Source organism: Phoca vitulina, unplaced genomic scaffold (genome assembly GCF_004348235.1).
Source record: "Phoca vitulina isolate PV1807 unplaced genomic scaffold, GSC_HSeal_1.0 scaffold11, whole genome shotgun sequence".
Taxonomy (NCBI): Eukaryota; Metazoa; Chordata; class Mammalia; order Carnivora; family Phocidae; genus Phoca; species Phoca vitulina.
Window position 1 is genome coordinate 49,309,685 of NW_022589714.1, and position 19,980 is coordinate 49,329,664.

General features: G+C 42.2%; 1 protein-coding gene across 3 annotated transcripts in view; it reads left to right on the forward strand.

Moving 5' to 3' along the window:
- LOC116635716 (HLA class II histocompatibility antigen, DQ beta 1 chain-like) overlaps nt 1-15,681 on the forward strand; it is a 38,671-nt gene extending 22,990 nt beyond the window's left edge. The window contains exons 1-7 of one of the 3 annotated variants that reach the window (XM_032410076.1): nt 2,570-2,588; nt 8,793-8,889; nt 11,257-11,526; nt 13,264-13,545; nt 14,050-14,160; nt 14,699-14,722; nt 15,316-15,681. In XM_032410076.1, the coding sequence (XP_032265967.1) occupies nt 8,793-8,889; nt 11,257-11,526; nt 13,264-13,545; nt 14,050-14,160; nt 14,699-14,722; nt 15,316-15,329 (798 nt within the window). In that variant the 5' untranslated portion in view covers nt 2,570-2,588 and the 3' untranslated portion in view covers nt 15,330-15,681. Of the gene's footprint in view, nt 1-2,569; nt 2,589-8,698; nt 8,890-11,256; nt 11,527-13,263; nt 13,546-14,049; nt 14,161-14,698; nt 14,723-15,315 lie in introns of those variants that run through there. The other 2 variants (XM_032410075.1, XM_032410074.1) reach the window with 2 other exon arrangements.
- Nucleotides 15,682-19,980: the final 4,299 nt, after the last annotated feature.

Consider the following 19,980-nt stretch of genomic DNA (forward strand, 5'->3'; position numbering starts at 1 on the left):
GAGAGAGTAAAAGAGAGGGACAGCAAAACCATCTAGAATAAAAATTCATTGGAAATGAAATTACTTTTATAAAGTATTCTGGTACTTCTGGTACATACTATGTCAATACATAAAATATAAATAAGTAGAGTGCAGATGACATCAATAATGGTAACGTCATTTTTATTTGTGTTGGTGAAGAGGGGCTCCTGCAGGTATGGCTAGTTATCCTCCTAGATGTGCCTTCTCAGTGTCCTGCTAGTGAAGTTAGTTGTGGGTTGAAAAAACAGCACCCAGTCCTTCTAGTTAAATAACTATGAATGTCATCACATCTGTGTGATTCCCTATCTCTACCCTCAGGGATCCGATGACATTGACACACTTTGTTCCCTGGATATTAGTTAATAAACCCATCTCATGACTTCTTCAATGTTGGGTTTGACCAGCAAACCCTGAGACAGTGAATGAAAAGATTACTCCAGAAACCTTAGTAGGAGAAAGGAGAGGCCTGGGAACCAGACACTCTAGTGGCGAAAGGCCCCGAGCCAAGTTTTGTCCCCAGTTTTATTGGGGTCTTATCAATACACCAAGTGCAAGCTCAAAACAAGGAAGAAAGTGTAACCTTAATGGTCAGGACAACAATATATGTGTGATAAGGGCGAGCAGTGCTTGTGACATTTGTGCAAGGCAAGGTGGCAAGGAGTTTGTGAAGTATGTGACCACCACAGGTGCCTGTTTTTCTTCAGAATTCAAACATTTATCCCCTAGATGAGAACCTTGAGCTGCAGTAAGAATCTGACAGCTTTCAGCCAAGAAATTTCAAAGGAGGCCCAGCGTTCCGGGCATTCCTCTTCTGCTTTTCAATTAGTCTCATCCAGGGAGGCATATACAAGTCAGATTTTGTCTATCCAGAAACTGTGAATTCCCACACTTCAGTCATCACACACTGGGCATTTCAATGAGTTCCTGACTCTCATACCTCTAGGTGCTGTAATTTGATAGGAAGGTAATGAGAACTTGGACTTTAAGCTAATCGGACTTAAATGAAATATTCAACTTAAGCAGAGGCTATAATGGGGTAAGACATTGGGGCTAATGTACTTCCCATTTGGGAGGGATGTGAATTATTGGGGGCCAGAGGGTGGAATAAGGCAAAGTGAATTCTAAAATGGTTCCCAGGAATATTGCCCCTTGGTATACATGCCTTATAAAATCCCCCTTTCCTTGAGTGTGGGTGGAATCTGCAAATGTGATGGGAAAATCATTCCTCTGGTTGGCTTATGTGTTGACCACAGTTGACCTTAAGAAAGGGAGATGATTTTGGGTGGGTATGATCATAGAGGTGAGCCCTTAAAATGACTCAACTTCATCCCGATGAGGGAAATTCCATGTGAGGGAGATTCTCTGTTGTTGACTTTGGATATGGGGAGAACCATCTGGCAAGGATCTAAGAGTGGCCATGAGGAGCTGAGAGTGTCTCCTGGCTGACAGCCAGCTGGAGAGCAGGGACTGAACTCCCACAAGAAAATGAAATCTGCCAATAGCCAGCAAGCTTGAAAGAGGACCCCAATACTCAGATGAAAACTGCAACCCCAGCTTGTGACTTCAGTCTTGTGAGACTTTAAGTGGAGAACCCCATTGAGTCCAGCATTCACTTGTGCCTTTCCAATAAATGAGTGTTGTTTTAAGCTGCTAAGTTTGTACTGATGTGTTATGGCAGTAGGAGGAAACTAATATAATATCTTTTGCTCATTAAGTTTTACATACTGCATCTCAAGTAGTTTTTTTTATATAGCTGGAATGCTTAATGATTGATATACATTTCACATATCCATTCTTGATTTTTCTTTTAACTTGTGGTTGTATTTATGATGAGTTTTAAATACAAAGTTTTAAAAATATAGTTTAATAATGTTTTTCTCTATAATTTCTTCATTTTGTTCTTTAAAATCATCCCACTACTTTTTAATAAAATAAATATTAACATTTTCTCTATATTTTGAATACCTTCTTATTTCATATGTGAAATTTTACTCTGTCTCAACACCACCATATATGCATTTATGTATGAGCTCTTTTTACTTTGCTAGTAATAATCAATAGACCCAGTGCTAGTTTTAGTAAATTTTTCCTCATCCACTGTATTAGAAATTTATTTTTATTATGTACAACATTCTTAATTTATCCAAAATGAAGGCAGAATAACTTGTTCTGTCCTTGAAACTAGTCTAACCTGGCTTTTTTTTTTTTTTTTAAAGAAGCAAGAGTAAATGCCCAAGGACATAATTAAAAACAATTTAAACCTTTATTGCAGTCTCTTGAGAAATATCAAATTTTGTATTATATTTCTAACACCATGAAAAATGATTTAAAATTCTTTTAATATTTCTTCTTCCCCTAAAACTTCATACTAGAATTTTTTCACTCACCACAGTTTCCTTACCACAATGCTGTCCTCCCTTCCTTTCTACCTCTAGGTGCCATGATGATCAAGCATATCTTAAAAGACTCTCAAAAATTGGTCTCTTGACCTCTTGGATCCCACTGATTTCCAATCCCTGTTAGCTACTGCCCTTTACCCCACAAACCAGGATTGACTCCAGAAAAAGGTGTGAGCCCTTCTGTGCCATGGAGAAGTAGATAGCATAACCAGTAATATGAAAGCTTCTCAGAAATCTGTTTCTGTCCGCCCTCCCCAAATTTTCTTAAAAAGTTAACAGATTCTTACAAATATGGTAATAAGTTTCCCAATCTCATTAATCTTAAGAAAAATTAGGCTCTGTTTCTGTGCATTTGATTTCATTCTACAGTTATCCTTTTTCTTGGTGGCAGTATGAGCATATTTTAATTGTTTGGCTTTAAAATAACTCATAAACATCTATTAGAACAACTCCCCATTTTACTTATTAACAGCTATTTGCGTACAATTATTATTCTGGACAAAAATTGGAAATATTTTATTAATAAAACTATCTTATGGATATTTAGATTAAAGCATCACCAAATCTAAGTATTTTGTTTGGGAAATTGACACAAATTGTCTTGTTAAAGAACATGGTTATCTTTATTATTAAACTTCTTTCTGTTCTTAGGTCAACTCTTTTCTTTTTGGGGGATTGTACACATGGTTGGTGAATTTTATTGCTTTGAGTTTTGTATATTTATTGCTCTTATAAATAACTTTTTTCTCTAACAGACTTAGTGGTTTGGTCTGCCAGAGACAAGTGATGCTACCTCCCATCTGCTCACTAGCTGGAGAGTATTTAATGATTTAACTCAAACACAACCTCGGTGAATCTTTTTTTTTTTTAAGCAACATTCCATATTTGGTTATGTCCCGGCCTAGTAACCACTTCCTTCAGCCAAGGCAACCCTCTCTTCCTTCTTTAAACGTTGGGTTTACTATTGGAGGGTTTTATATTTGAGAAGTCTGGCCCAGAAACAAGAACTGGATAAAAGTAACTTTGGGTGAAGGTTCCTGTTCAGTCTCAAGGAGGTGCCTGACAGGTCCGGGGGCTTATTGATCAAAAGATCAATTTACTTAACAAATGGCCAATTCACAGCAAGTAGCCCAAGCCTCAGTTTGCTGAATGACATATGACTAGATTTAGTACATTTAGTAATTTAACACAACTTTGTTTGAGAAATAGTTTTACTGAATTTACTCATTACTTGTCTAGTGAACATAACAAAATGTCAGGATTTCAGATAGAAACATTTCAGTTTATATTTATCTTGGTACCAAATCCTTTTAAGAGTTCTTTCTATTTCATGAATTTTAGCATTTTAAAGGTTTTTTGCTAATTTCTCTAAAGGATCAATTCATGACATTTACCAAATTCAACCAAAATATATCTTTTAAATAAAATTTTTATTCCAATTTATATTAAAACATTCTAAACAACTTCTAAAATTGTGAGGAGTAATTGACCAGTTTTCATTTTGTGTTTGTAAATGCATTTGTTATAAAGCTTCATGAAAACGGGAGGTTGTTTTGTCAGCAGAAAAATGGAGTGGAGCCCAGACAGCAAGAGAATGGGGATCATGGGAAAGCGAGAGGGCCCCAGAAACTCGGAGGTCTGGGACTGACAGTCTCCTAATACACTTCCAACACATGATTATGAATATCTACAAACTTTAGAAATAGGAAAAAAAAGAAATGAGTTTGGAGCACATTAATAATTTTGGCAAATTTAGTAAACTGACCATTGGCTAATTTGTTCCTTAGTAAACTAGATTTTGGTGGATTGGGCTCATCAAATTAACCTGGATCCTTTCCAGATCTGTAAAAGGTCATGTACAGATCTTCTGAAGACTCCCCTCCATGCTGCTTCCAAGGTAGCTTTATGAATGGACCAGCATGTCATGGTGCTTCTCTGCTTAAATTCCTTCTATTTTTCCTTATCCTCTATTTTCCTGTGAGGAAAACCCAGACAACTTTGAATGGTGCTGTCATCAAACCTCACAAGGACTAGGATAACCGAATCCCACTCTCTACTCACACCAAACCATATGCTGTGAGTGTCCTACCTACCCCTGCACTCACATAAGCCTTTTTGCCTGAAATGACCGTAGCCCTTTATCTGCTAAGCCATCACCTCCTCTAAGACACACACCTGAAAAGATTGACTTTCAACTCTCTCATTACTGCCACACCATCAACTCTCCATTCTCATCTTGAAAAATTATTATTCATGAGTAAATCTACCACTAATCATCATCTTCTAGTCCTATGTTGCCAACCCTTTCCAAGAGAAAAGAAAATAACTGAACTAATGGGCACCATTATTGTTTTATAGTTTTAAGCGTCCCCTGAACCTTCAACACTGTTGGGTCTTGCCTTTAGTTAGCATTATTTCACATTGCCCTTTAGTGGTTGTTACAAACTTCTCTTTTATTTTTCCCCACATATGTCTCCCCTCCAGTGTGTGACCTTTAGAAGATAGGATCCATGCATGTTCACCTTTGAAACGCAGGACCTTAACTGTGTAGGTGTGTAAAAAATATTAAGTGACAGTACTCACCATCTGACATCTGTTGCATTTTGGTGAAGAGAGACAGAACTATCGGAAATGAAACTACATAGATGTATGTTTCAGAGCTTAGACGCAGGGGGACTCCTGATCATGAAGGTGAGGAATATGGGGCACTTGGGCATGTGGCACAGGATGGGGCTTTTAGACATTTGTCAGTAGTCACAATGAGAAGTCACAATGAGTAGTCACAATGAGAAGTGGCCGGTCTCTCTTCCTCTCAGTCAAACCTAGATGAGTGCCATAATTCTCCACGAAGCCCACAAGGCTGTATTCACTCTCTTCTTTCCTCAGTTTGTATTGAGACTCTGTGTTTTGCACTCAAGTTTCCACATTTGGGAGCACACTCAGAGGAAGACCAGATTCTGAGACCTGAGATTATAGCTGAAATGGTGGTTCTGTGCAGTGGTATTCATGGCCCTTTAGAGAGGGAACATGTAGTGGGTTCAAAGTTAAATACGTCTACTATACTTTCTGCTCCCTTTCTCTCCCTACTGATGAGGTAAGAGGCAGGGATTCAAAACTATCATGATTCTGTCATCTGAAGAGAGATGAGAAACAACAAGAAGAATTTTCTGTCTTTGTTAATGATGTTTAAAAAATGAGCTCACTACTATTATATTAAAAACTAATGTGCGTGTAGCTCAACATAGATTACAGAGGACTTTTACAAATTATATCTGTGTTCATGACAGTGGTCCAGTGAGGTGTGTACTCCTTCTACAGATGAGGCAAACTAAGACTTTCAGAGCTGAAATGGTTTATCCATGGCCAATCTGCTACTAAGTTCACTCCTTCTTCAGATTTCTAAAATGTGACTTTTAGAAAGAGATAACTGTGCTAAGAGCAAGGGCCTGCTTTATATGTGTCATTGAAAATTCATATAACTGGGTTGATATAGGGGACATATGTACACAGCTTTATAAAGATTTAGACAAATTTAGGGACAATTGCTTGATAAATTTTTATTAAAGGGAAATAAAATTCTGGGGCGGTATTTCTATTATCTGTTATATTACTACTGGCATTAAGGAAGTCACAGAATCTTTCAGAATATATAGCATTTTAAAATTCCTGAATTAATGCAGAATAGGGTCCCGGATGGCCCTTCTGGTCACAGATGATTATTATTATTATGTTATCAATTAACTCCATTGACCAAGCACAGTTTCCAAGGGATACTGACCAGGGATGATGACTTCTCCCTGAATTTCCACGAAGAGTCCAAAACTTTTATCTTTCATCCTGGGGGAACAGAGGATGTCCCCTGGGGAGAGTCTCCCTACTGTAACCCTGACCCATTTCATGACTATTTCTTGATTGCATTGACTAACAACACGGGGCACACACTACCTTCATCCTAAGGGCCCTGCCTCCACAGAGGCCCAGCAGGGTGACCGAGGTAAGCACCTGGAATCAGGTGTCTGAGTTGCCTTCCCCTCAGGCCAGGCCAGCAGTGGCTGCCCTGAGTAATGTGGTGGAATGTGAGCAGCACAGAGAGCTCTAGAAAATGTAGAGAATGCTGACTGGCTCAGGGGGAAGCAGCTGACAGAAGCCTGAGCCAGAGGCTTGCAGTTGAGGTTTTAGCCAATCAGAAAAAGGGTTCTAAGCTGACACTTTTGTTGCTCGTTGAAAAGTCTGTGTGAAGAGGCCTGAGAGACTGGGCAATGCCCAGGTCTGTTGCAGCCTCTACCACACAGCTCCGCAATAGAGTGGGGAGAATTTCCCCTTAGGACAGGAGGGAAGGGATGAGCCAGAGTTCTCTGTTCTGAGGGACACTGAGGTGGGGCTTGAGGGGACTAATGTACCTTCCAGATCCCCTTTTGGTGATGCTTCCTTGCCCCCCAACCTTATTCCAGCTCTGAGTTTGATGTCCCTCCTTTCTCCTTCCATGCCACCATGGAAACTCTTCTTATTCTAGAGCTACCCTGATCCTTAGTACACCACTGCTAGTGGAAGCCCAGGGACTAAGTCTCAGGTGCTCTGGAACCATGCATCTAATATAGAATACTGGAATGACTCACTGCTTTCATGTGCCACTAATGGAAACTTCTTGTACCTCTGCTCTATTTCTTTTTACCCGGTAAACTCTTCATATTCTGCTTTCAGATCCTGGCCTCTATTGTAAAAGGAGAACCTAAAATGCAGGGAAGAGATAGAAGGGGGGAGAAAAGAGAGGGAGATGCTTAATGTTTTGTTTATTAATGTTTGCCACACAGTGTTCTAATTGCTCTATAACCATTTAGAACTGACCCTAGTCATGGCAAGAGGAGCCTGATAAATAATAGATCTGTTAAAAAAAACACATCGATACTGCTGCCATTCACAGTTTGATAACTTAGGACTTGCGCAGTAAGTGCCACATCGGTACACAATCTGTAACTCTTAACATCTGCTCCCTCATTAACACCATTCAGACCCCAGGAAGTGCTTCTCCACGTCTTTTGTTTCTACCCTTGTAACTAGAGGTGATAGTGTCTGAATGCTGTGAATGCTTGTGGATTGCGCCTTTGCTGACATAGGATGACCCTGCTTAAAAGTGAACTTAACTTTTCAAATACTTTCAGTCAAAGAGCACAAATGTAAAAGATTTTTGCATAGGGACGCCTGGGTGGCTCAGTTGGTTAAGCATCTGCCTTCGGCCCAGATCATGATCCCAGGGTCCTGGGATCGAGCCCTGCATCGGGCTCCCTGCTCCGCGGGAAGCCTGCTTCTCCCTCTCCCACTCCCCCTGCTTGTGTTCCCTCCCTCGCTGTGTCTCTCTCTGTCAAATAAATAAATAAAATCTTAAAAGGAAAAAAGAAAAGAAAACAATCATTTGAAAAAAAAAAGATTCTTGCATAATGAAGAATCAGATGCCCACAGGGCTGGGTGTCACTTTTTTCTTTTTTCTTGCACCACATATTAACCCGGTATTCCCAACACTTACACATGGCAGCTGAGGAACATTTTGCAATATTAAACAAGTCATATTAGTCTTAAGTTTATATATACGATGATCTGGATATAAAATGCATGAAACGTGATCCACATTTTACAAAGAGAAGCCTGAGGCAAGAGGTTCAGTAATTCGCTGACTCTCATAAGGTCTATTAGTGGTAGAACTGCAGCTAAAAACCGTTTCCTCCTAAGAACTATGCTTTTCCACCACAACTTAAGGCTCCTCAGAGGGTCTAAGATAATAGAAGTGAACATCTCGGAGACAATAATTCTCTTTTCCCTGAGATATGATCCCACTTATTTCCTACTAAAAATCCCAGGTATACAAACTAAAAATCCCAAATGTCACAAAGATGTCTACTCTTGAGTCATTTTTCATTCAGTTCTTTAAATCCCTGAGGCATTCAGTCTCTAGAATTTCTATAACTAGGAGAAAATCTTCACCTCAAATGTTCATCTAGTGTAATTTGATGAAGACATACTGCCAGGCTGAGAACCTTCATAAAAAATTGGACTAAGAACCTTCATAAAAAATCTCTGCCCAGAGACAGGTGAGGTATTTCAGCTCCAGTGCTGATTGGTTCACTTTCTAGGGACTCTGAATCTAGGACTGAGAACCTTCATAAAAACTGAGAACCTTCATAAAAAATGTCTGCCCAGAGACAGATGAGGTACTTCGGCTCCAGTGCTGATTGGTTCCCTTCACAGGGACTCTCCACTCCTACTGTGGATGGAAGCTTTCACAGGTTTTTATTCTCTGAAGTGAGTACTCAGAGCCACCAGGTAGGAGCTGCGTTGACTACCATTTCTTTTTCCTTGTTCCCAATGATGCCTGGGAAGATGGCTCTGCGGATCCCCAGAGGCCTCTGGACAGCAGCTGAAATGATGATCCTGGTGGTGCTTAGCATCCCAGTGGCTGAGGGCAGAGACTCTCCACGTAAGTGCAGAGCACCTGTTCCCCAGAGCCACCACCCTAGGGAACAGGCTCTGAAGGACCTTCGGGCTGGGGTGTGGAAGGTTCTATGATCTCGGAATACAGTCTTTTTTTTAAGATTTATTATTATTTATTTATTTCACAGGGAGAGAGCACAAGCAGGGGGAGGGGCAGGCAGAGGGAGAGGATCCTGAGCCAAGAAGCAAGCTCCTTGCTCAGCAGGGAGCCCGACGTGGGGCTCGATCCCAGGACCCCGGGATCATGACCTGAGCCAAAGGCAGTCACTTACCTGACTGAGCCACCCAGGTGCCCCCAGAATACAGTCTTTTATTACAGGTTTTCTCCATTTGGGGAAGAGAGCTCTGTTACATTCTCATTTCCATCTCTAAGGATGAGGTGAGGACAATCCCCATACCATGGACTCAATCCATCCTGGGGATGTTATAATGGGGAGGAAGAAACAAAGTTTGCATCTGCTACCACTGATAGGACAAAGTGACATTCGGGGTATTTTTGAAAATAAGAATTTGTTCAAAGGAGACACAGCAGGCTTTTTCATTTCAGGGTCCCCCAAGACCTTGTCCTGGCTACACACTATGGGATTCTCTGTTGGAGAAATGTAGGGCAGCGAAGGTCTCTGTAGTCTTAGTATTTGATAAAAAGGACTCTACATTCCTGATTCTGAGTGGAGTGCGCATTGAGGCAAACTCTTGGTATTTGAGTGAAACTGGGTGACCACAGACAGGGAGTCTTAACTTCAAGTTTCACTGGTTTATGGTCAGATAGTAACTTGTGTGGGATTCAGAGAGTTGAGTTGATGGTGAACTGAATTTAGGAGAAAGGAGAATGTAAAGAAGAGAAATAGCACATACCGAGAAACCATTTCAGCCACAGGATTAGTAACTTAATATAAATTCTCTCTGATCTTCCTAACACCCCTATGTGTGGGGATTATGACTTCTGCTTTACAAATTATAAGTATGATATGGATACTTCGTTTAGTAACCTACAGAAGCTGGTAAGTGGCAGGGTTAAATTGAAATCTATTTTATCTTATTCACAAGACTGTGTTCTTTCCATGAATAAAATGTTTCTTTCTAGGACTTGGAAGGTGTGTGTCCCTTTTAGCCCAGCAGGAATGAGCAAACCTCACACTGCAATTGGGTGGGTGTGACAGAAACCCAGTGTAAACCCACCCATGGGAAGGAAAGCCCTTTGCAGGGGATCAAGAGAATATGTTGTCAGGAGGAGGTCAAGCTTAATTTTTTTAAAAATTTTTTATTGTTATGTTAATCACCATACATTACATCATTAGTTTTTGATGTAATGTTCCATGATTCATTGTTTGCGTATAACACCCGGTGCTCCATGCAGAACGTGCCCTCCTCAATACCCATCACCAGGCTAACCCATTCTCCCACCCCCCTCCCCTCTAGAACCCTCAGTTTGTTTTTCAGAGTCCATCGTCTCTCATGGTTCTTCTCCCCCTCCGATTTCTCCCCCTTCATTCTTCCCCTCCTGCTATCTTCTTCTTCTTCTTCTTCTTCTTTTTTTTTTTTTTAACATATATTGTATTATTTATTTCAGAGGTACAGATCTGTGATTCAACAGTCTTGCACAATTCACAGCTCTCACCATAGCACTTACCTCCCCAATGTCTATCACCCAGCCACACCATCCCTCCCACCCCCCACCACTCCAGCAACCCTCGGTTTGTTTCCTGAGATTAAGAATTCCTCATATCAGTGAGTTCATATGATACATGTCTTTCTCTGATTGACTTATTTCACTCAGCATAACACCCTCCAGTTCCATCCATGTCGATGCAAATGGCAAGATCTCATTCCTTTTGAAGGCTGCATAATATTCCATTGTATATATATACCACATCTTCTTTATCCATTCATCTGTGGATGGACATCTTGGCTCTTTCTGGTCAAGCTTAATTTTTGACCTTTCTCCTTATTCCCTTGAACTCTTGTGCTTAGGTGGACACTTGTTTGTCTCTGAGGTTCACTGGAGTTCTATGGAAAATGGGATTTCATGTGAGAACGTCCTGATCCGAGTACAGGGATGGATGTAAAATCAACCCGACTGCCCTATTTTCCTCAGTTCTCTGGCTCAGGCAGGGCTCCCATGTCCTAAGGCTTGTTCCTCCCTCCCCTCCCTGGAGGAAGGCAGTTCTGGAAGCCTTCAGAGGAGGGCAGGCAGGCCTGGAAAAGAGGATGCTCCGGGCCTGGTTGACAGGCATCCAAGGTGGGAGGCCTTCAGGTTTATCAGGCTGCCTGGCCTCGCCCCACAAGGCCCGCCCGTGGCTGTTGGTTGGGCTGAGGCGCAAGGGCCTGACTGACCTGCGGTGATTCCCTGCAGAGGATTTCGTGTTCCAGTTTAAGGGCGAGTGCTATTTCACCAACGGGACGGAGCGGGTGCGGCTCCTGACCAGATACATCTATAACCGGGAGGAGTACGTGCGCTTCGACAGCGACGTGGGGGAGTACCGGCCGGTGACGGAGCTGGGGCGGCCGGACGCTGAGTACTGGAACAGCCAGAAGGACATCGTGGAGCAGACGCGGGCCGAGGTGGACACGGTGTGCAGAAACAACTATGGGAATGAGGAGAGAACGACCTTGCAGCGGCGAGGTGAGCGCCGGCCATTCGCCCTCCGGGGCCCCATCCCCCGGGCCCAGCAGAGTCCCCGCGCGGGGAGGGGCGGGGACGCGGGGCCGAGCTGGGGGACTGACCCGGCGGCCGTGCACTGTTCCTGCTGAGGTGGGAGGGTCCACCAGCGGGGCTGCGCTTCCTCTGACGTTTTCACCACTTCTGCGCGGCCCCGGCTCCCTACTTGAGTGTTTGGTTTCTCCCTCCCCACCTTTCGCTAAGCAGAGCCGAGTGAGCCCCCCATCCCCGCCCCGGTCCCGCAGTGAGCTGTCCCGGCCCTTGCGAAGCTTAGTGGGCTGGGCCTGGTGGGGGGACGGCACCTTGCACACGTGGTAAATATGTTACAGTCGTCACAGGCCAAATTTTGACTTTTTGGTTTCAAATTATGATTCATCTTAATTGTTTTCTTAAACGGCTGTGACTAGTCCCGGACTTCTTTGACCGGAGGAACTGCCTTATCCTTGTCTGCCTAGTACCTGAGGCAGTGACTGTTAGGTAATGTGAGTGCAAACCTTTGTGGAATTAATGAATAAATGTATTCGGCTGCCCATCCACTTAGGCTCAAGGGAAAATAGAACGGTAAATATGCCTTAAAAATGGACTTTATTAATTAGTCTTTACTATTTTGCTTAATCCTTTAAAGTAAACTTTGTGCGTTGGATCTTAATACCTTAGGATTTGTGAATGCAAAGTCTAAGAAAAAAGTGTTTGCTAAAAATATAAACTATATTTGGATGGTATTGTAAGGCAGAATTTTAATTTCTTAGAAAATCTCAACAAATGTCAGAATAGGAAGAGCTGAGGTTTTGGAGTCAATAAATTGATGCTATTAAATTATTAATAAAAATTGTTTCAGGTTTCCTTTGGCCTAAACCCTGCCTTTCCTTCTTCCCTCTGCATCCCCTCCTCCCGGCATCACCAACCACTTCAGGGGTAAACATTCGGCAAGTTAATTGTAGCCATTTAATAAGGACCTATTTCTAGACAAATACTTTACCAGACACTATCTATATTATGCCATTTAATTTCCAATTAACTGCCTTGGGTATTAGGGATTAGCAACTACTTTATGTATCAATAGGAATATGGGGCGCCGGGGTGGCTTAGTCATTAGGCGTCTGCCTTCTGCTCAAGTCATGATCCCAGCGTCCTGGGATCGAGCCCCCGGGTCGAGCCCCAATGGAACCCGGAATGGAGTTCCGAATGGAACCCCGCGTCGGGCTCCCTGGGCTCCCTGGGCTCCCTGGGCTCCCTGGGCTCCCTGCTCCGGGGGAAGCCTGCCTCTCCCTCTCCCACTCCCCCTGCTTGTGTTCCCTCTCTGGCTGTGTCTCTCTTTGTCAAATAAATAAATAAAATCTTAAAAAAAAAAAAAGGGATGGAGGGAAAGAAGTCCAGATTTATTATTTTTATTTTTAAAAATTTTAAGAATAATGTCCTGTGTAATACAGCAATCTAAATTTTAAAAATGCTTTATTTTGTCAATTAATATCAACAGAATAACTTTCATAGAATGATTACTATGATTTCTTCAGACTCTGAAAAGTAAGCTGACTCCTGTGTTTATCCAAACTAATAAAGTGGCCAAGCTCAGATCCTAATTGAAGACTCGGAATCCAGGGATCTTTCCACCCTGGTACCAAGAGAGGACTCTTCTCCATGGGGAGACTTGCTGCGTAGTCCCACATCTCAGTGTCTTTTCTTGTCTGTTACTCCCCTCAGTGGAACCTACAGTCACCATCTCCCCGTCCAGGACAGAGGTTCTGAACCACCACAACCTGCTGGTCTGCTCAGTGACAGATTTCTACCCAGGCCAGATCAAAGTTCGGTGGTTTCGGAATGACCAGGAGGAGACAGCTGGTGTTGTGTCCACTCCACTTATTAGGAATGGGGACTGGACCTTCCAGATCCTGGTGATGCTGGAAATGACTCCCCAGCGAGGAGATGTCTACACCTGCCGTGTGGAGCACCCCAGCCTCCAGAGCCCCATCACAGTGGAGTGGAGTAAGGGGTAGTTTTTCTTTTCACTATGGGCCCCACAAGACAGAGCTTCCTCCAGCCCGTCCCCTTCTATTCCTCATCCTTGATGTCGCTACTGAGCTGGAAATACAGGAGATTAGAGCGCCTCTTGTCCCATGGCAGGGGCATTGGAAGAATCTTGATCGCACTGTCTTTCTAGATACTAGGCAGATCATTCTTCACACCCTGGCCCTACCACCCAGCCCTGTAGCTCTGAAGGATTTACTACTCTGGCTGGTGACTGGGGTCTTGGAGTCTGAGGTTAGGGATGTGTCTGGAGGAGCAGGTTTCAGCTTCCCCCTCTCTCTCACACACCCACCGTGTGCGAGGATCTGTCCGTGGGTCCTTCCTTCCCCTAGGGGTGGTCAGAATGGAGCACTGGGTTCGCCTTGCACCTCCAGCTCCTCTACCTCAGACTGGACTTCAGGCTTTCCAAAGGGACCCTGTGGGGTGTGGGGACAACCCTGACACTCAGGCTCTGCTCCCCAGGGGCACAGTCTGAATCTGCCCAGAGCAAGATGCTGAGTGGCATCGGAGGCTTTGTGCTGGGGCTGATCTTCCTCGGGCTGGGCCTTATCATCCGTCACAGGAGCCAGAAAGGTAAGGTCCTCTGGGAAAATGGGGGAGAAGAGCTGTGCCTGAGGCCCTCTGCTCAGGGGGGCCTGTGCCTCTAGATGTAGCTCTTTCCTTCAGACCTTGGAAGGAAGGAGGCCGGGCTGGTGGTGGGAGGAGATGGAATAACTTAAGGGGAGGCTTTGGAATCTGATGTTACTGGTTGAAAGGAGCCTTATCACAGAGGTAACAGGTGGAGTATATTCTAGGGCTCCCTTGCAGTTCATCATTGTCTCACTGGCTCCTTTCTGGAAGGTAGCTATGCTCACCACTATACCACCAACGCTCTGGCTCCTTTCTGAAAGCTTCCTTCTTTAAGAGGGTCAGAGCGTCTGCTTCCCTTCCTTCTAGGGACAGTTTCATTCATTTGGGAGGATTTTAGCTTAGGGCAATTAAGCTCTCGTGGTTGCTGGGTAGGGAGAAAGTAAAATTCCAATTAAGTTGCTTATCTCACCTCCCTTTGGGGTGAGTGAGACACTGGCTATTTGTGTAATGAGACCTTTTTCTGTATCACTTCTTTTTGTAGGACCTCGTGGGTCTCCGCCAGCAGGTACTATTTCTGCTCTGATTCAGTGGGGGTTTGGGCACAGGTGAAAGAGGGAAGAGATGAGGTGAGTGCACCCGGGCACAATGGTCTCAGTTCATGGCCTAGTCCCTGCTACAGAGATCAGGAGTTAGGGAGAAGTTTGCCCAGTTTGTGTAGGCAGATCCAGGGTTGTTCTCCAGCGCCAAGTCATAACTTTGGTGGTATCTTTCTGGGAAACGTGGAACCAGAGCCACGTCTTGGGTGTTAGACACCAGGATGATGCCCACGTTGTGTTACATGTTGGTGGCTGCTGCCTGTGTGAGTTTATAAATGAAAGGCTACTACTGGTGGAAAGAAGGTGAGTTATCATTACGTTTACTAAAACCTTAACATCCCCCTAAATAAAGGACCACGGCTGCTCCATCACCTCCCACACATCTGTGTGCGGCTGGAGTGCCATGTTCCCTTGAGTTGATTTCACCTTTACAGAGACACTGGGGGAGGTGATGACAATATGCCCTGGACCTCAGCTTTCTCTGATGCTGTAGTGGCCCTGAGAGGAGGGGAGAGGGCACGTCCCTCAGGGTCCCCTGTGCTGATCACTCTCTTTTCTACAGGGCTCCTGCACTGACGCCTGAGGATACCTGGGATTCCGCCGTCTGTAATGCCTACCTGTCCTTGCCCAGAATTCCCAGCTGCCTGAGAGCCCATCCCCCACATGGATCCGAGCCCCACAGCGCCTCTGATACAGTCACCAGGTGCCCTCCGGTGACCCCTGCCGGGCGGATCTGACTGTGATGCTGTTCCCTGCACTGGTTTAGGAGCCTCTGCCGTGAGCTCCTTGCTAGCAGCATCTCCTCCGGCCCCGAGGGCTCTTCCGTTTCCATTCTTCCTCCTCAGATTGTGCAGGAGGAGCACATAGAAGCCCTTTAGCTGAATGTAGAGATTTTATCATAATTAAACATGATTATGGGTTCTCTGTACCTGAGTCTTCTTAATCAGGTGGAGGCAGGAAACCAGTGCAGAATGAAAGGACCATACTGCTCCTTGAAGGCAGAATGGAGGCGTCTGGGGGTGCCAAGTTACAAGCAGGCAGAGGAAAGGGAAAATCAATTCAATAGTCACATCCTTCATGGGTATTTAGTATTGTTGAGTGCAGTGGCCTAAGGATGTGCCCGCCTCTCTTTAGGTTTGGTGAGTATTGTGTATATAAGCTGATAGTGGAATTATGCGAGCACAGATAGAGCAGCCCCTGGTGTCTCAGAGAACCACAGTGATGTTTCAAATATATCTTGGCAAGTCACATTGGTCAAGGTCCATTTTTATTTTTGAAAAAGTATAACTAGGAATAAGAGTACTGTTCCTGGTTTCACATGATAGGAACCCAACTCAAGTTTACTTTGTTTACGTTACAATGAAGTCTGGGGTCAAGTGGATTTCAGAAGTGACTAGATCGAGGGGCGCCTTGGTGGCTCAGTCAGTTAAGCATGGGACTCTTGATTTCGGCTCAGGTCCTGATCTCAACGGTCGTGAGATCCAGCCCTGTGTCGTGCCCTGTGTTCAGTGGGGAGTCTACTGGAGATTCTCTCTTCCTCTGCCCCTCCCCCACTCTCTCTCCCAAATAAATAAATAAATCTTAAAAAAAAAAAGTAGCTAGTTCCTGACATTAAGTAGGATCTTCATCTTTATCTTCTCTTTCTGTTATATCTCTGTGTGCACCTTTCTATGTGTCTCTCCGTATCCCTTATATTTCTTTCAGTGTGTCTCTCTACATCTTTTTATTATAGTTTATTTATTGTTGTAGTACAGTTGACATACAATGTTATGTTAGTATCTGGTGTACAACACAGCGATTTGCAATTCCATACATTACTCAATGGTTACCACAATATGTGTAGTCACTATCTGTCACCATATAATATTCTTATAACATTGTTGACTATATTGACTTTTTCTCTCCATGACTTATTTCTTTTATAACTGGAAGTTTGTACCTATTAGTCCTCTTCACTTATTTTGCTTAACCTCCCATCCATCTCCCTTGTGGTAACCACTAGTTTGTTCTTTGTATTTGTGAGTCTGTTTTTTTGTTTGTTTTGCTTTTTCGATTCCATATATAAGTGAAATCATATGGTATTTGTCTGTCTTTGTTTGTCACTTAACATAATACCCTCTAGGTCCATCCGTGTTGTTGCAGTTGGTAATATCTAATACTCTTGTGGTAGAGTAATATTGAATTGTATATATATGCCACATCTTCTTTATCCATCCTTCTATTGATTGACACTTGGGCTGCTTCCATACCTTTACTATTGTGAATAATGCTGCAATCAACTTAAGGGTGTCTCTGCATCTTTTTATGTCTGTCTCTGCATCTCTGTCTCTGTTGTGTCTCTCACTCTTTCACTGCATCTCTGCCTCTGTCTCTCTGTTTCTATCTTCACCTTTGCCATTATTTATCTGGATCTCTTTTTTTTCTGTTTCTTTTTGTATCTCTTTCTATTGTCTGCATGTATCCCTTTGAATTAGTATTTTTGTATTGTTTGGTAAATACCTAGTAGTGCAATTGCTGGGTTGTAGGGTAGCTCTACTTTTAACCTTTTGAGCAACCTCTGCACTGTTTTCCAGAGTGGCTGCACCAGTTTGCACTCCCACCAACAGTGCAGGAGGGTTCCGCTTTCTCTACATCCTCGCCAACATCTGTTGTTTCTTATGTTGTTAATTTTAGCCATTCTGACTGGTATGAGGCGGTATCTCATTGTATTTTTGATTTGTATTTCCCTGATGATGAGTGATGCTGAGCATCTTTTCATGTGTCTGTTGGCCATTTGTATATCTTCTTTGGAAAAGTGTCTATTCATGATTTCTGCTCATTTTTTTAAACTGGATTATTTGTGTTTTGGGTGTTGAGTCTGAGAAGTTCTTTATAGATTTTGGATACTAACTCTTTATCAGATATGTCGTTTACAAATATCTTCTCCCATTCCATAGGTTGCCTTTTAGTTCTGAGGTTTCCTTCGCTGTGCAGAAACTTTTTATTTTGATGAAACCCCAACAGTTTATTTTTGCTTTCCCTTCCTTTGTCTCAGGGGACATATCTAGTAGAAATTGCTGCAGCTGATGTCAAAGAGGTTGCTGCATGTGTTCTCCTCTAGGATTTTAATGGTTTCCTGTCTCACATTTAGGTCTTCTGTCCATTTTCAATTTATTTTTGTGTACTATGTAAGAAAGTGGTCCAGTGTCATTCTTTTGTATGTTGTTTTCTAGTTTTCCCAACACCATTTGCTGAAGAAATTATCTTTTTTTCTATTGGATATTTTTTCTTGCTTTGTCTAAGATTAATTAACCATAAAGTTGTGGGTTCATTTCTGGGTTTTCTATTCTGTTCCATTGATCTATGTGTCTGTTTTTGTGTCAGTATCATACTGTCTTTATCACTACAGCTTTGTAATAGAGCTTGAAGACCAGAATCATGATGCCTCCAGCTTTGCTTTTCTTTTTCAAGGTTCCTTTGGCTATTTGGCATCTTTTGTGGTTCCATACAGATTATAAGATTGTTTGTTTTAGGACTGTGAAAAATGCGGTTGGTATTTTGATAGGGATTGCATTAAAATGTATAGACTGCTTTGGGTAGTATAGACATTTTAAAAATATTTGTTCTTCCAAATCATGAACATGCAATGGTTTTCCATCTTTTTGTGTCATCTTCAATTTCTTTTATCAGTGTTTTACAGTTTTCAGAATACAGATTTTTTGCCTCTTTGGTTAGGTTTATTCCTAGGTATCTTATTCCTTTTTGTGCAATTATAAATAGGAGTGGTTCCTTGATTTTTCTTTCTGCTGCTTCACTATTGGAGTATAGAAATGTACCAGACCTCTCTGTATGTTGAGTTTGTATCACGCAGCTTTACTGAATTTGTATAACAGTTCTAGCAATTTTTTTGCTGGAGTCTTTTGTGTTTTTTATACAGTGTAGTGAAAGTGTGACTTCTCCCTAGCTGATTTGGATGCCTTTCTTTCTTTTTGTTGTCTGATTGCTGAGGCTAGGACTTCCAGTACTATGGTGAGAGTGGACATTTCTGTCTTGTTTCTGACCATAGAGGAAAAGCTTTCAGTTTTTCCCCATTAAGGATGATATTAAGTGTCAGTTTTTTATATATGGCCTCTATTATGTAGAGGTATGTTTCCTATAGCCCTACTTTGTTGAGGGTTTTTATTATGTGTGGATGTTGTACTTTGTTAAATGTTTTTTCTGCATCTATTGAGAGGGTCATATGGTTCTTATATTCCCTTCGATTAACATTGACTGATTTGCGAATATTGAACCACCCTTGCAGTCCAGGGAAAAATCTCACTTGATCCATGGTGAATGATTCTTTTAATGTACTGCTGGATTTGATTTGCTAGTATTTTATTGAGATTTTTTTCATCCATGTTCATCAGGGAAATTAGCCTATAGTTCTCATTTTTAGTGGAGTCTTTATCTGGTTTTGGAATCAAGGTAATATTGGCCTCATAGAATGGATTTGAAGTCTTCCTTCCATTTCTATTTTTTTGGAAAAGTGTGAGAATAGATGTTAACTCTTCTTTAAATGTTTGGTAGAATTCCCCTGTGAAGCCATCTGGCCCTGGACTATTTTTGTTGGGAGATTTTTCTTTTATTACTGATTCAATGTCTTTGCTGGTTATTGGTCTTTTCAAATTTTCTGTTTCTTCCTGTTTCAGTTTTGGTAGTTTATATGTTTTTAGGAATTTATCCATTTCTTCCATGTTGTCCAATTTGTTGGCATATAGTTTTTCATAATATTCTCTTATAATTGTTTATATTTCTGTGATGTCGGTTATGATCTCTCCTCTTTCATTTGTGATTTTATTTACTTGGGTCACTTTTCTTTTTGATAAATCTGGGATAGTGGTTTATAAATTTGATTAATTTTTTTCAAAGAATCAGCTCATGGTTTCATTGATTTCTTCAATTGTTTTTTTAGTTTCTATATCATTTATTTCTGCTCTAATCTTTATTATGTCCTTTCTTCTGCTGCCTTTAGGTTTTGTTTGTTGCTGTTGTTGTTGTGTGTGTGTGTGTGTGTGTGTTTTTCCTTTAGGTGTAGGCTCCTTTTGGTATACGGTTAGGTTGCTTATTTGAGACTTTTCTTGTTTTTTAAAGTAAGCCTGTATTGCTATATATTGCTCTTAGGTCCACTTTTGCTCCATGCCAAAGGTTTGGACCATTGTGTTTTCATTTTTATTTGTTTCCATGTATTTTTTTTATTTCTTCTTTG